Source organism: Bos mutus, chromosome 2 (assembly GCF_027580195.1).
Source record: "Bos mutus isolate GX-2022 chromosome 2, NWIPB_WYAK_1.1, whole genome shotgun sequence".
NCBI lineage: Eukaryota > Metazoa > Chordata > Mammalia > Artiodactyla > Bovidae > Bos > Bos mutus.
In genome coordinates, this window is record NC_091618.1 from 17,247,837 (window position 1) to 17,263,359 (window position 15,523).

At 42.2% G+C, this 15,523-nt stretch overlaps 1 protein-coding gene across 1 annotated transcript in view; it reads right to left on the bottom strand.

Moving 5' to 3' along the window:
* The window catches only part of CAB39 (calcium binding protein 39), a 102,277-nt gene that overhangs the window by 23,131 nt on the left and 63,623 nt on the right, over positions 1–15,523 (bottom strand). The window contains exons 3-4 of the mRNA XM_070385317.1: positions 9,081–9,245; positions 5,127–5,245 (exon numbers count right to left, since the gene is read on the bottom strand). Of these exons, the coding sequence (XP_070241418.1) occupies positions 5,127–5,245; positions 9,081–9,245 (284 nt within the window). The remainder of the gene's footprint in view (positions 1–5,126; positions 5,246–9,080; positions 9,246–15,523) is intronic.

Sequence of the window (15,523 nt, forward strand, 5' to 3'; positions counted from 1 at the left end):
GCTTTTAATTTCTGGACAATGCAGACCTCTGCATCTCTTTCTTTACAAAATGAAAGCAAGACCCCCAGTTCTCCTTTCTACCTCCTCTGTCCTTATTTCTTGCCTGGCTGAAGTCTTTCTTCCATCGCTGTGACCCCTAAGACCTCACAGTTCCCACCATGGCTCCTGAACTGCCCCAGCCCAGATCCATCCTGAACTGTAGTGAAGTATTTTCTGTTGCTTTTGGACAATTCCATAAACTTGATGTGTCTAATACAGCATCACTATTTTGCTTCAGATATCCGGGTCTAAAACAGGTCTTACAGAACTTTCTTTGATAACGGATATGTTCTCTATCTTTGCTGCTACTGAGCACTTGACATTTGGCTACTATGACTGAGGGACTGAATTTTAAATGTCATTTAAATTTAAAATAAATAATTACATGCTGTTAGTAAGAACGGTATTGAACAGTGCAGATCTGAACACTGCCCTCTTTGTCTACTCCCAGTCTTCCCATCTTCAGCGTCATCACTCCTTTCTAATGCTCCTCTGCAATATTTCAGTTTTATTTTCTTGTATCCAGTGCTGCATGAAATCATGCCTGGTCGCCTGAGTGCTGCTAAGCAGTATCTTTGTTCAAACTGTGTCTTAACAAATCTATCCGACACACTAGTGTATCAGTGAAAGTGAAGTGGCTCCGTTGTGTCTGACTCTTAGCGACCCCAAGGACTGCAGCCTGCCAGGCTCCAAGTGCATCAGTAGCCTTTTCCAATTCAGGAGCTTGAAATGATTCTTCCTGCTAATTAAGCGACTCACATTTGGGCTTCCCCACATCACAGCAACACCTCTGGTGCACCACCACCTCCACTATGCTGTAAAACCTTCCGATGCCCTCCCTACTGTTGCTAGTCACTGTGTTCATGCCTGCCCCTGTTCTTACTCTCTTTTTTCTGCCCATGCAAATCTGAAACGATCCGGAACCTCAATCCTAAGTCCATCTCTGTTATCAAGCCTTGCCTTATTGACTAACCCCACATTTCACCCCTCGATACCCTCTGGGAGTGCTGTCTGGTAGGACACCCTCAACACCACCAAAACCACAGTCCTTTGTGTCGCTGGTGGCACGGCAGCTAGAATGGTGACAGGCTCTGAGGTGACTAAAACGTCTGCTCACAAAATGGCCGACCACACAGCTTCCTCCCTGCTGCTCTGAACCAGGCAGGAGACTGGAAAGACACGGGTAAGACAATTTGGTACAACAAGTCAGGCCGGTTTTGATGGCAGTTTGTCAAGCTGGCCTTAAATGATTAAACCATAAACCACTGAGTACAAGGCAAACAGTTACGCTGTACAACCTGTTAGCACTAGGCAGGAGAGCGCATTAACATTTAAATCGCCAGTGAAAAAACGACTGCCTCCAAATGCAGGCCAACACAAGTAACACGGTGTTTTCCAAAGGCACACTAACACCGGCAGCGTCACTTCTCAAAGTATTCTAACAATTCTACAAGTATTCTAACATCAGAATACTTGTAGCCTGAGTGGATAATCACACTGTGTTGAAACAGTCTGAACTAATTAATAAACAAGTGCAGAAAAATTTGTTTCTTCTTTTTTTTTCCTTTTTGGCTGTGCTGCATGGTTTTCATTAGTTCCCTGACCAGGGACTGAACATGGGCCTCAGCAGAAAGAGCTGAGTTCTAACCACTGGAACTTCAGGGAATTTCTGGAAAAAAAAAACAAAAAAAAAAGAAAAATCACAGGGCCCTGGAAGAAATGCCTGTTTCTAGGTCTGAGGAAGAAACCCATACAAAATGAGCACTGCATGTCTTGTGCCAGACAGCAAGGAAGCTATCAAAGACTAAGGGGGTCTTGCCAAGAGGACACAGGAGCCAGTTTGAAGGAGTGCCCAAGATGGGGCAATCTGGACATAAAAACATGGTCATAATGACTGAAAGGGTTTGACACATATTAAACATATTTTAAAATATGATTAAAACTTCAGGTTTAAAAAAAAAAAACTTCAGCTTTGATGCTTAAATGCATCATGATGCTTAAAACAATAACATACTCATTGCTCACTTAAGAAAGGGGCTAGGGCATCAACTGATTATACTAAATGATAATGTAGAAAAAAGTCAAGCATGTATTCTGTCTTTCCTACAGAAGTCATGAAACACTTGATACACGGAGAAGGAAAAAGAGAATTAGGAAATCACCATTTTGAACCTAGACAACAAAGTACATCATGAGAAACACTGGGCTGGAGGAAGCACAAGCTGGAATCAAGATTGCCAGGAGAAACGTCAGTGACTTCAGTAATTCAGATGACACCGCCCTTATGGCAGAAAGTGAAGAAGAACTAAAGAGCCTCTTGATGAAAGTGAAAATGGAGAGTGAAAAAGTTGGCTTAAAGCGCAACATTCAGAAAACTAAGATCATGGCATCTGGTCCCATCATTTCATGGCAAATAGATGGGGAAACAGTGGAAAACAGTGGCTGACTTTATTTTGGGGGGCTCCAAAATCGTTGCAGATGGTGATTGCAGCCATGAAGTTAAAAGACACTTACTCCTTGGAAGGAAAGTTACAACCAACCTAGACAACCTATTAAAAAGCAGAGACATTACTTTGTCAACAAAGGTCCATCTAGTCAAGGCTATGGTTTTTCCAGTGGTCATGTATGGATGTGAGAGTTGGACTACAAAGAAAGAAAGCTGAGTACCGAAGAATTGATGCTTTTGAACTGTGGTGTTGGAGAAGACTCTTGAGAGTCCTTTGGACTGCAAGGAGATCCAACCAGTCCACCCTAAAGGAGATCAGTTCTGGGTGTTCATTGGAAGGACTGATGTTGAAGCTGAAACTCCAATACTTTGGCCACCTGATTGACTCACTTGCAAAGACCCTGATGCTGGGAAAGATTGAGGGCAGGAGGAGAAGGGGACGACAGAAGATGAGATGGTTGGATGGCATCACCGACTCAATGAACATGAGTTTGGGTAAACTCGGGGAGTTGGTGATAGACAGGGAGGCCCGGCGTGCTGCAATTCATGGGGTTGCAAAGAGTCGGACATGACTGAGTGACTGAACTGAACTGAATGATCCTAAATGGATAGTAAAACCATTAGGTACAGGGTTGATGGAGAATTTTATAATGGACAGGCTGACATCATCTGCATCCACTGATCAATCTAACATCCCAGAAGAAAGACAACCAGCACCGCCCAACAGAAGCACACAGTCCCATCCATGAAGAATTCCTGTTCCCACGCCCTCAACTGAGGCTGAATCTAACCAAATACAAAAGAACAGAGGATAGAGGAACGTGGTTATGTGTGAAACCACAGCATGAAATACCAAACATGAGAGTTTTCTACAAAACAAATGGCCCAGTTGCTTCAACAAATAACAGTATTAAAAGAAGAGGGCAGGAACTATTACAGATTAAAAGCAATTAAGAGTCATATCAACCAAATTCAGTTTGTGGACTATGCTTGAAGACTGATTCAAACAACCTGAAAAACGACATTTTTGGTAGAAATCAAGGAAATCTGAACACTTACTGGGTATTATTTTATGCTTAGGTTTTTAAGTGATATGATTATGATATGGAAGTGATGTTGTACATACATGAGGAGGAGAAACAGGAGGTAAGAAATAAATGAAACAGGAATGTTAATAATTTGTTAAATATCAACAAGATGTTAATAACTGCTGAAACTTGGTCATGGCTAGGAAAGGGCTTGCTGTATTATCCCCCGTTTTATGTATATTTTCCACAATAAAAACTAAAAGGGGTGGTGGAGTGGGGTCTCAACACCAGTGGCTTCTCCATGCTGCTTCTCCTCACCTCCCTAAGCTGAGGTTTCTGCTCTGGCCAGCTCAGTTGAGAGCTTTAAACCTTTTTTTAAATAGTGCCTCAAAAGTTTTACATGACATTCAGCAATGTTCCTCTCATACCCCTGGGCTACTTGACAGTAAACACAGGCAGAGCTAACTAATTCACAGATTTTAATAATCACTGCTTTCTATGAAAAAAGGAATAATTGGCTTTAAAAATACACAAAGGCATCCGGAAGCTGCTCCAAGAACACCAAAATTTCAGACTACTCACTACATGTTCATACAGGCAGCTGTGGATTGATACAACAAAATACTGGATGCCAAAAATTCCATACAGCAACATCTGAAGAAGCAACATGGACAGTTATAACTAGAAAGAAGGAAATGGAATGCTGGCCTCCAACACAGGCACTGACGCATGCTCTGTCTAAACAAGTCTGAACTTGGGGCAAGTGTTAAACCACAGAGATATGAATCAGAGTGAGGCAAGCTATAAGGCTGAGGTAGGACAGCAAGCTGATTCACGCCAACAGTCACGCCAAGAAAACGCTTGCCCACCAATTTAACAGAACCCTGCCAATGCACACGTACCCAGAGGTGGCAAACAACCCTGGTGTGAAACAACAGGAGGCTACCTTGCCAATCAGTGATGAGGGAGAAGAGCTTTTTTTTTAATGTTTTAATTTTAAGGCTTTTTTGGTTTTTTATTTTTGGAAACTGATCTCTATCCAAAGACAAATGACTACTCAGTCCAGCAGTAATGCCAGGAAGATGCATTGTGGATTACCAAACTAAGTGGGTTAGTGGGTGGACACACACAGGTGAAAAGCAAAGGGAAGTACGTCATAAACATGTACTCTGTTGTTGCTGACTGAACAAGGCTAAGTGCTACAGCATCCATGCTCCATTAATTGGGCAGCCTTTACTGCCATACAGGGTGCGTGTATGTCCAAAGAAGAAGTCTTTAGGTATATGACTTATTTAGCTGATATTTCATACAATTAAGGTTTTTACATCTTAGAGAACACAAACAAGACCACAGAGGACTTATTTTTTCCTTGAGGTTTGAGATTCTAAGGCTCATAATTCACTAACTTTAAAATCCCCTGGGCATCTTCAAATTGTTTAGCTCACAGGTTGAATTTTAAGGGGGGGAAACATAATCAAGAACTACCAGAAAAGGAGTTGATGGAACTACAGAGAAAATGCTTTCCCACATTCACCATCCTGCTTTTGCCCACAATCATCTTTCCTTTTTTATTTTTAAAGTAAAAAATATCAATTTTATTACATTATACATACCCTTTCAACAACATGAACAAAATATTCTGCTGGGTGCAGATGTATTCAACAGTAGGAGTTCTTGTACCAATTTGTCTTCTGAGAATATTGTTGAAAATTTGAGCCACGTCTTTCTTGCCCTATTAGGGAGACAAAAATAGCAAAATGCCTGACTAAATACCCAATGCCCATCCACGGTCCCAGATAAACTCAAATCAAGGTACTGATTAAATACCCAATGCCCATCCATGCTCCCAGATAAACTTAAATTGAGGTACTGACTAAACACCCAATGCCTGTCCACACTCTCAGATAAGCTCAAATCAAGGTACTGACTAAACACCCAATGCCCATCCACACTCTCAGATAAACTAAAATCAAGGTACTGACTAAATACCCAATGCCCATCCATGCTCCCAGATAAACTCAAATCGAGGTACTGACTAAACACCCAATGCCCATCCACACTCTCAGATAAGCTCAAATGAAGGTACTGACTAAATACCCAATGCCCATCCACACTCCCAGATAAATTCAAATCAAGGTACTGACTAAACACCCAATGCCCATCCACATTCCCAGATAAGCTCAAATCAACATACCGATTAAATATCCAATGCCCACCCACCCTCCCAAATAAACTCAAATCATGGGTCTGCGTATTTATAATTATGACTGAGTATCTGACTTTAAACATTCATAGACATTGAATTTTATTTTTTCCTTTATAATTCCAAGTTCTAGTAGTGAAATATTTTTGACATGAATAATGTGCTGACAAAGTGAAATCTCAACTACACATAATTTCAGTGATTTCTAATTCTCAGAATGATGCTGACTCAGGTATGAAAAACAAAACCTTGCTATATGCTTACATTGTTCAGGGATCTGATTCCCATCCAAAGGGAGCAAGCAGCTTCAAATAGGATGCTCGTATTGTAAACAATACATGCAGCTTCCTTTTAACAGTGATGGAAGGAGGAGAAATTGTATTCTGCTATTATAATAAAAATGAAAGAATTCTGTAAGAAGTTGAGCTTTAATGGCATGTAGACATATCCTTCTATTTTTTTTTGTGGGGGGGGGGCAGCACAGCTTGTGGCTTGCAGGATCTTACCTCCCTGATCAGGGATTGAACCTGGGCCCTTCGTAGTGAAAGTGCAGAGTCCTAACTACTGGACCACCAGGGAATTCCCCATCTCCTCCTATTAAACAAGGTCTACTTGGGAAAAATTTTATATAGATTAACAGTTAAGGTACTAAGTATCACATGACTCAATAGTTGAGAGATTAGAATTCCACCACTGTACTTTGCTAAACAAAATAGGTGGTTGTTAACTTCATATAGTGAAACTGTCTTGATCAGAAAGCTGCACAAGGAAGTAACAAATGAAGAAGTGAGTTTCAGAATGGCCATTTATACAAGGCTGACAAGTCTGCAGGGAAGTGAAGGAAACATTAAAGCTTTCCAGCAACCGAGATCACCCTGGGGCCTGTGCTAGGTTAGGGGTAGTAACAGCAATCTCAAAAACCAGTCTCAAGGGCACACATTTCTTTTAAATTTATGTCTCTAAAGTCCCAAATGAATATTAAGATCTGGGTCCAGGCTGGGGAATAGGATGGGCAGACAAAGGAGGAGGAACTGGATGGTCCCAATGCACCCCCACCTTTGCAGTGGAAATAAAAATCGTTGCTGGAATTTGACATTCTATGAAAAATATATGAAATCAGCTACACAAATGAAACTATCATAGTTCTGTTCTTTTTTCTAGTAAAGAGTTTTTTGATGTGGTCCATTAAAAAAACTCTGGGTTTGTTATATTATTGCTTCTGTTTTATGTTTTGGTTTTTTGGCTGCCAGGCATGTGAGAGATCTTAGCTCCCTAACCAGGGATTGAACCCACAGTCCCTGAATTGGAAGGCAAAGCCTTAACCACTGAACCACCAGGGAAGTTCCTCTGTTCTAAAAGATAGAAATAAATTTTGTTCTCTTTTAATTATCTACTGATAGTACATTCAAGTAACCTATGAACCACACTTTCTTCAACCTTCTCCAAAACTGAATGTGGGCTATATGTGCACGCTAAGTCACTTCAGTAGTGTCTGACTCTTTGCAATCCTATGGACTGTAGCCCACCAGGCTCCTCTGTCCTCGGGATTCTCCAGGCAAGAATACTGGAGTAGGTTGCCATGCCCTCCTCCAGGGGATCTTTCTGACACAGGGATTAAACCCATGCCTCTATGTCTCTTGCGTTGGCAGACAGTGTCTTTACCACTAGTGCCACCTGGGAAGCCTGAACCTGGCTATAGATGTCTGTCATTTTCTCCCCTGGTTTTCCAAGTACCTAAACAGACAAAGGTCCGTCTGGTCAAAGCTATGGTTTTTCCAGTAGTCATGTATGGATGTGAGAATTGGACTATAAAGAAAGCTGAGCGCCGAAGAACTGATGCTTTTGAACTGTGGTGTTGGAGAAGACTCTTGAGAGTCCCTTGAGTTGCAAGGAGATCCAACCAGTCCATCCTAAAGGAAATCAATCCTGAATATTCACTGGAAGGACTGATGCTGAGCCTGAAACCTCAATACTTTGGCCACCTGATTCGAAGAACTGACTCATTTGAAAAGACCCTGATGCTAGGAAAAATTGAAGGCGGGAAGAGAAGGGGACGACAGAGGATGAAATGGTTGGATGGCATCACCAACTCAATGGACATGAGTATGAGTAAATTCCGGGAGTTGGTGATGGACAGGGAGGCCTGGTGTCCTGCAGTCCACAGGGTCACAAAGAGTTGGACATGACTGAGCGACTGAACTGAACTGGCACAGATTTATCACCCTCAGGATGATAAATATTGGGGTTTAAACAAAGCACATCCATAACAGAGCATCAAAGAGGGGGACTGCTCATGACCATGCCAGAGCCCTTCATTATATGCTTCTCAGACTAGTTTACTCAAGACTGTTATCAAGGGCCATTCTTCTCACTAATAAATACACTAAATATCTAGCATGGCGTGATTTGGCTGTATAAACCTGGGCAACAATAACAAGTGCTGACCAGGAAATATAAACGAGTGCAGCAGGCCTGCAGTAGAAAAGCAAGCTGCGCCGTCCGGGGCATACCCAAGTATGGATGCCCATGCATGTCCAGGCTGAGGGGCCATCCAGGGCTACAGGCCCCATGCTGCCAGATTTTTCAAAGGAAGCCAGAAATTCCAAATTGTGTATAAAATCTCCTGCTGTTTTAATGGTATCCTAATTTAAATATTTAAAAGCAGTGCCATGCAAACAAAACATACATAATCTCTACTGCAATGAGTTTTCAGCAAGTTAAAGAAACAAATAAACAAAAAAACTAGATGTTCTCTAAGATCTTATCTGGGGACTCCCACGTGGCCTAGTGATGAAGAACCCGCCTGCCAATGCAGGAGATGTTTAAGAGACCCAGATTCAATCCCTGTAGAAGATCCCTGGAGGAGGGCATAGCAATCCATTCCAGTATTCTTGCCTAGAGAACCCCATGGACAGAGGAGCCTGGCGGGGCACGGTCCACAGGGTAGCAGATTCAGACACAATTGAAGCGACTTAGCGTGCACACAAGAGCTTATCTACCTCAAAAATTCTAACATTCTATGGTCTTCTTTAGATTATTTACTCTTTGAGAGCCAAGGACCAGTGAATTATGTAAAATAGCATCTATTTAATAAATATACCTGAATTAAAGGGTATAACAAATACCTAAAAAACTTCATATACGATGTCGTCAAAGAAGGAGGAAAGACATGGCCTAAGTCTGTTATACGCTTGAGTTCCTGACCTAGCACCGCTAATTAGGCAGGCAGCCCAAGCATGCTTACTGGTCAGTACCCTGGAGCCAAGAGCCCAACAAGAATCTTAAAACATTTCAGAAGAGAGAGCATAGGAAAAGGACTATGAAGAAGTTAGTGTTTTGGAAAAATAAAAAACTTATTTCTTACCTCAAAGTCAATGAGCTGCAAATCAGCTACCAGGGTGCTGAGGAGCCCACTGTTATACAGTTCTTGGGCGAGCTGTGCCACTGCCTCTGTCTGCGGCTCCTTCTCGTTTGTGCCATATAGAATTTCCTTCATGGCAACCAGATTCTTGGAAACTTCTTCTGTAGCCTGATTTTGGGGGAAGAAGAGAAGAACAACTCATTTTAATAAACATAAATAACACACCTACATTTGCTCAATACCTTCTCTACATATTACATACCCACAGAAGGGACACAAAGGTGGGCAGGCCCCGTCCCTGCCCTCGGCAGTAAAACACTGCACAGGTGGGGACTGACGTGTGTGCTCAACAGGGAAGGCCAGCAGCTGCCCAACCTGTACACCCCAACTGAAAACAGGCTGTTAGAGTAGAAAGAGAACAGGGAGAATGGGTTCAGTTCTGCTCAAATGGGAGGGAAACCACATGGAAGAGCCAGCTGAGCTGCCCCTGAGAATGGAGACACCCTGACAAGCAAGGACCAGCTGGGGAGAAGCAGACTGAGGGGGAATGGCATGAACTGGGGGTGAGGGACAGGCAGAGAACAGTTGTGGAGGGAGTGGTTGAAGAGACGAAGCCGAAAGAAGCTCTGAATGCAAAGCTAAAATGTCAGCAATATATTACAAGTTGCTAAAAAGCTTCTACTTTGGCCAAGATCAAAACAAGGGTCAGATTTACCTATCCCCCTGAAAAAGATAAAAAAATGGGAGAAAATCTATCACATAATTAGTTTTAAACACTGAACTTCGGGCAGCACAGGACAGCGATCCCTGAGAGAAGGGAAACCAATGAAGTGAGCCTCATGACTGTCCTAGCTCATTGCCAGACCACAACACAGGGAGGACAAGCTCCACGTGAGGAGACAGAGCTGGGAATCTGTGGGAAGCCTTGGTCCTTTTTCAGGGCAAAGACAAGAGAGGAGAGCTCCACTGCAGAGTGTTAGAGACCTGCAGAAGGCTTGCCTGCTTCTCCAGCTGAGCGCTGGTGAACACATGCATGTGAGGAAAGTACCCAAGGCCAGGGAACAGAGCCATGGAGCTCACGCAAGGCTCCCATCAACCTGATGGAAAAACCTCATGTTCACAGGCATCAAGCAGAGCTCTCCAAGGGTTTTGTCTCTGCAGTTATAAAAAACTAGCCGGGGACTAAACTCTGCTCTCCAACAAAACTTAAAAGCCAGCCTGCAAAGAATCCAAAATGGAAAATACAACCAATAATGGGGACAAAAACCAGTCAATAGTAACAGCTCTGCAAAGTGACCCAGATGGTAGAAATTAAACAAGGACATTAAAAGTTACCAGAACTACAGACAGTATGTTCAGGAAAAAAATGAGCATGTTAAGTAAAGATATAGAAGGCATTGGGAAAAAAAAAGACCAAAATCAAACACTTAAAAACTACAATTTCTGAAATAAAAATTACACTAGATGGGATTAATAGCAGATTACACAGTGAGGAAGAAATGGTTAGTAAATACGAAGACAGAGCAATAAAAGCTATCCACAATGAAACACAAAGAGAGGGAGGAAAAAAGCACATCAGTGAGCTACAGGATGACTGCAGGCAGTCTAATACTGGGTTGGCCAAAAGTTTGTTCAGATTTTTCTGTGAGAAGTTTCAGGAACACCCAATGAACTTTTTGGCCTACCCAATACATGTGTAGCTATAGTCCCCAGGGGAGGGGGAGGGTCAGACAAAACGTGAACACACAATGGCTGAAAAATTTTCCCAATTTGACGAAAACTATAATCCCATGGAGCCAAGAAGTTAAAAAAAAAAAAAAATCCTAAGCACAAGAAACAGAGAAAACAATCAAACTGCTTAAATTCAGTGAAGAAAAAAATCTTAAAAGCAACCAGAGGGGAAAAAACATTACGGACAAAGAATCAAAAACTGACAACAGACTTGACAAAAATGATGCAAGTCAAAAGAGAGCGGAGGAATGTCATTAAAGTTACTAAACTGTCATTGCAGAATTCTATACCTAGTAAAAATATTATCCAAAAGTGAAGGGGAAATGAGTTTTTAAGACACGGAAAAGCTGACAGATTTTGTCACCAGCAGTCCTGCATTACAGGAAATATTGGAGACTCAAGATGAGAATCTGTGTATACAGAAAAGAATGAAGAGCACTGGAAATAGAGATATGGATAGATTTAAAGATTTTTCCATTATTAAAAAAGTCTTTAAAAGATAACTTAAAAAATTATACTTAAAGTATCATTTGTTTAAAGTATAAACAACTGTATTCTGGGTTTATGACATATGTAAGGGCCTTCCCTGGTGGCTCAGACAGTAAAGAATCTCGCTGTAATGCAGGGGACCTGGGTCCGATCCCTGGGTCAGGAAGTTCCCCTAAAAAGGGAATAGCTACCCACTCTAGTATTCTTGCCTGGAGAATTCCAGGGACAGAGGAGTCTGGTGGGCTACAGTCCATGGGGTCACAAACAGTTGGACATGACTGAGCGACTAACACAACACCACAATTGTATTCTGGGGTTATGACATAAATATAGAACAAGAATATGTGGTAATGGCAGCTCAAAGAGGTACACGAAGCAGTACAGTGCTTCTTGAAGACAAACCACAGTGATAAAAGCATACACTCTCAGTCCTAAAAAAGACACCCAAAAAACACACACAGTGAAGAAAACCAAAACTGTCAAAGCTAATAAGCCAACAAAGTAGAATATTCAAGTTATGTGGAAAACCATAAAGGCTATAAAAAAGCTAAATAAACAAATATTTATGACCAGAAATATATTTTAGGGGGATTACTTAGCACAGACTCAGAGGGCATCAGCACTTCATAGTACTTAAAGAATCATCTGTGTCCATGGTACTCCCTTTTACAACCTTCTAATCTTACCAAATGATCACATTGCTTCACCTTAAGTATTTCCAGCATCTAGAAATGCAGTAATAGTAGACTTTAGACAGAAAACTGTTTGAAAATTTTATAGTTGAGACAAACACTGCCTTACTATAGCATCTGCTGGTCCTGGGTCTGCAAGGCAGATACGGTTGTACCCAAACTTCTCTTCCACATGAAGACTACTCACTGAGAACAGCTTGCCTGTCTCTCCTAAATAGAGAATCTCCAGAAAAACCTCCTCTCAACTTCTTTAACTATCCTTCTCAGAAAGGCAGGACTGATGCTCCAAATCCATCCTGATGGATGGTGACACCAGGCCACCACTTCCCTGCAAATGTGGCAAATGTACTGTAGCTCAGGGCTCCTTTAAGGATTTTTGCAATTACTCATTCCAAGCTGGTTCTTTGAATAACACTGCAATGATAGCTTTAACTCTTCTCACTATTTAATTTCATTAACAGCCCATCAGTCAACACTATGTTCCAGACTGTGAAGGACATCCAAAATGTCAGCTATTGCTCTCATATTTGTACCACTTGAAAATCTGACAGGTAGGCGTGCCTCCCACGGCCTTATCGTTAACCAAAATGCTGAAATGGAAGTAACTGAATGGAGACTAACAGTATGCCTTTGAATCGTCACGCTCCTTTCAGTAATGATCTACTAATCATCTCTGGGCTTCCCTGGTGGCTCAGCTGGTAAAAGAATCTGCCTGCAATACAGGAGACCCAGGTTCGATCCTGGGTCGGGAAGATACTCTAGCGAAGGAGATGGCAGCCCACTCCAATACTCTTGCCTGGAAAATCCCATGGACAGAGGAGCCTGGTAGGCTACAGTCCATGGGGTCGCCAGGAGTCCGACACGACTGAGCAAACAAACAAACAAGAAGCAGAGCTTAGCCTTCTCTGCTTCTCTGACTAGATCAAAGTTTTGAGGCTCTTAATAACCCTTCATATGTCTCAGTTTATACTTTGCTTTGAAACCATGATATGATTTTAAATCTGAATTCAGACTGTACTCTCTGCTTTCCAATAGCAAAAATGAAGTATTCACTAAGGTGGGGGAAGGGGAGTGAATAGTTAAAGGTATGGGGTTTCTTTTTGAGGTAATGAAATTTCTAAAATTGACTGTGGTTGTTTGCGGTTGCATATCACCTGTGAATAAACTAAGAACTACTGAACTGTATACTTTAGATGGGTGAACTGTGTGATGTGCAAGTTATATCTGAACAAAGCTGTTTTTAAAAAACAGAAGAGAGAAGCAAGGTAACATGCTTCTATGATGAAACACCCTTGGATTCACACATAAAGCCCGCTTCTTCCCTTTCAGCAGACGACACTGTCACCTAATCACAAAGGGAGGAAAACACCATCCAATTCTCTCCTCTGCTAACCATTATACTCATCTACCTATACTAACCTTCCTGGCTTCTGAATTCCACTCACCTCCTCCCTTCTCAGGATCTCCTCCATCCTGTCTGTTATCTTATCGGCTCATATAGTCAACCCCCCTCTTACTTGATTCTCCCAAACTCAACTTTAAATATGATCTAGATTCCCATTAACAAAATTAAAGAAGCTCTCCTTTGATCCCATAAGCCCCCGCCCCTCCGGCTACTGCCCACCCATAATTAAATCTCTCAAAACATCTTGTGTCTGTTACAGTCTACATCTCTTTCTCTCTTTCCTATTCACTCTTCGGGCCAATCCCATGTGGCTTCTATAGTTAGTACTTCACAGGTTTTAGACAGCCACCAAGGACCTGCCTGCCATTAAATACAATTTTTAGTCTTCATTACATGTGAGCTCTTGGCAGCATTTGAAGCTGTTGATTACACCCTTCTTTTAAAACTGCTTCTCCCTGTACTGTGTGACTTACCAACACCCTCTTTTTTTGTCTTCCTGGTTGCTCTTTCTGTCTCCTTTTTGGCTCATCCTTCTTGAGTGGGTCATTTAAATACTGGGACTATCTCCAAGCAGAGTACAAGGCCTTCTTCTCATTCTATCATCTCTTCAAAAGTGACCTCATCCACACCCACAACTTTAATTAACACCTAAATGCAATGCCTCAGATTCTTATCTCTAATTTTGTTCTCTTCCTAGTGTATTAAGCAGTTTATTCACAGTGCCTACTACTTGAAGTGTCTCTACTTGGATGTCTCAAAGTACCTCAGATCTAACGTGTCTAGAGCAGAACTCACGGTCTTGCCCCAAAGCCTGGTGTTCTTCCCTTGTTCCCTGTTTCAGGGGATGATATACCACTGATGATATTCTTATAACATGTGAGAAATTTAAGATTCATCCTTGACTCTTCCCTCTTCAGCACCCTGCCTCAACATCTCATTTATCACAAAATCTCTAAAATCCATCCATTTAGACCCCACATCACCATTCAACTGGAGTCCCCATAACTCCTGTCTGGACTACTAAGCAGCCTACTGACTTGAATTCCCTACAGTCTGTTCTCCACATCACAACCAGGACGATCTTTTCACAACACAAAATGATGACAATTTCTGACTAAATCTTAAAATGGTTAAATCTTTGTGCTTAAAATACTTCAATTACCTATTGCTCTTAGGGTGCAGAAAATTCCCTTTTGACGTGGCCCATAAAACCCTGTATGGTGGATGTGTCCCCTCTGACCTGACCCTGTGCTGCAATTCCTCCCCACTATCCACACACCAAAGCGCTGGTCACACTGGGCCCCTTTCGGGCCCCTGTGCACGTGGCTTCCTGAGCCCACAATGTTCTCTGTGCCCACATGGTGCCCCACCTGCTGGCCAACTCCCACTCCCTTCACGGCTTGGCTCTGGTCAGCGCCTCAGAGAAGTCTTTCTGAGGCAACTCCGTCCTCCTGCCTCTTCTTCAGAGTCTCTCACAGCTACAAGCAACCCTGCTCTCCCCTGTGATTTTCAGCTCACGTCCGCTTCCTCCTGCCCCATCAGAAGCCCCATGCTTGCAGAGGCTCTGTACATACCTGACTGAACATGAGTGCACGTGATTGCTGGATATAAAATGCAGATGGACACTGGATGTAGGGAAACGTGCTGTTCTTACACCATAAAAATCAAGGAATTCCTCTTAAAAAGAAGTGCAGATACAGGGACCTGAAGGAAGGACACTTTGCAGCATCTCACCAAGAAAAGTGAAGGGAACCTACCCGGCAGAGTGACAGTGGTGAGCAAGGAACCCAGCTCCCTGTTTCCTCCAAGTAGTCTGGGAGAATACATACCAGAGTGAGCACCGCCTACCTAGGGGGAAGGTAACAATACTCTCACTGTGCACCTGCTGTATTTCAGATATGTTTGAATGGTTTACAATTCACATTTTAATTTTTAAAGAGCAAAATAACAAAGGGAATGAGAGAAATAGATCAAAGTATTCACTATACTTGTAACAACTGTCTTATTTTTGCTTCTCTCTTTTTCACTCCTCCCCACATGATACCCCTCCCTAAATTTTTAAGATTTCTAACAAATAACTAAGTATATAGCTCGACATATGTAAACAGGTCTACCAATCACACCTTGAA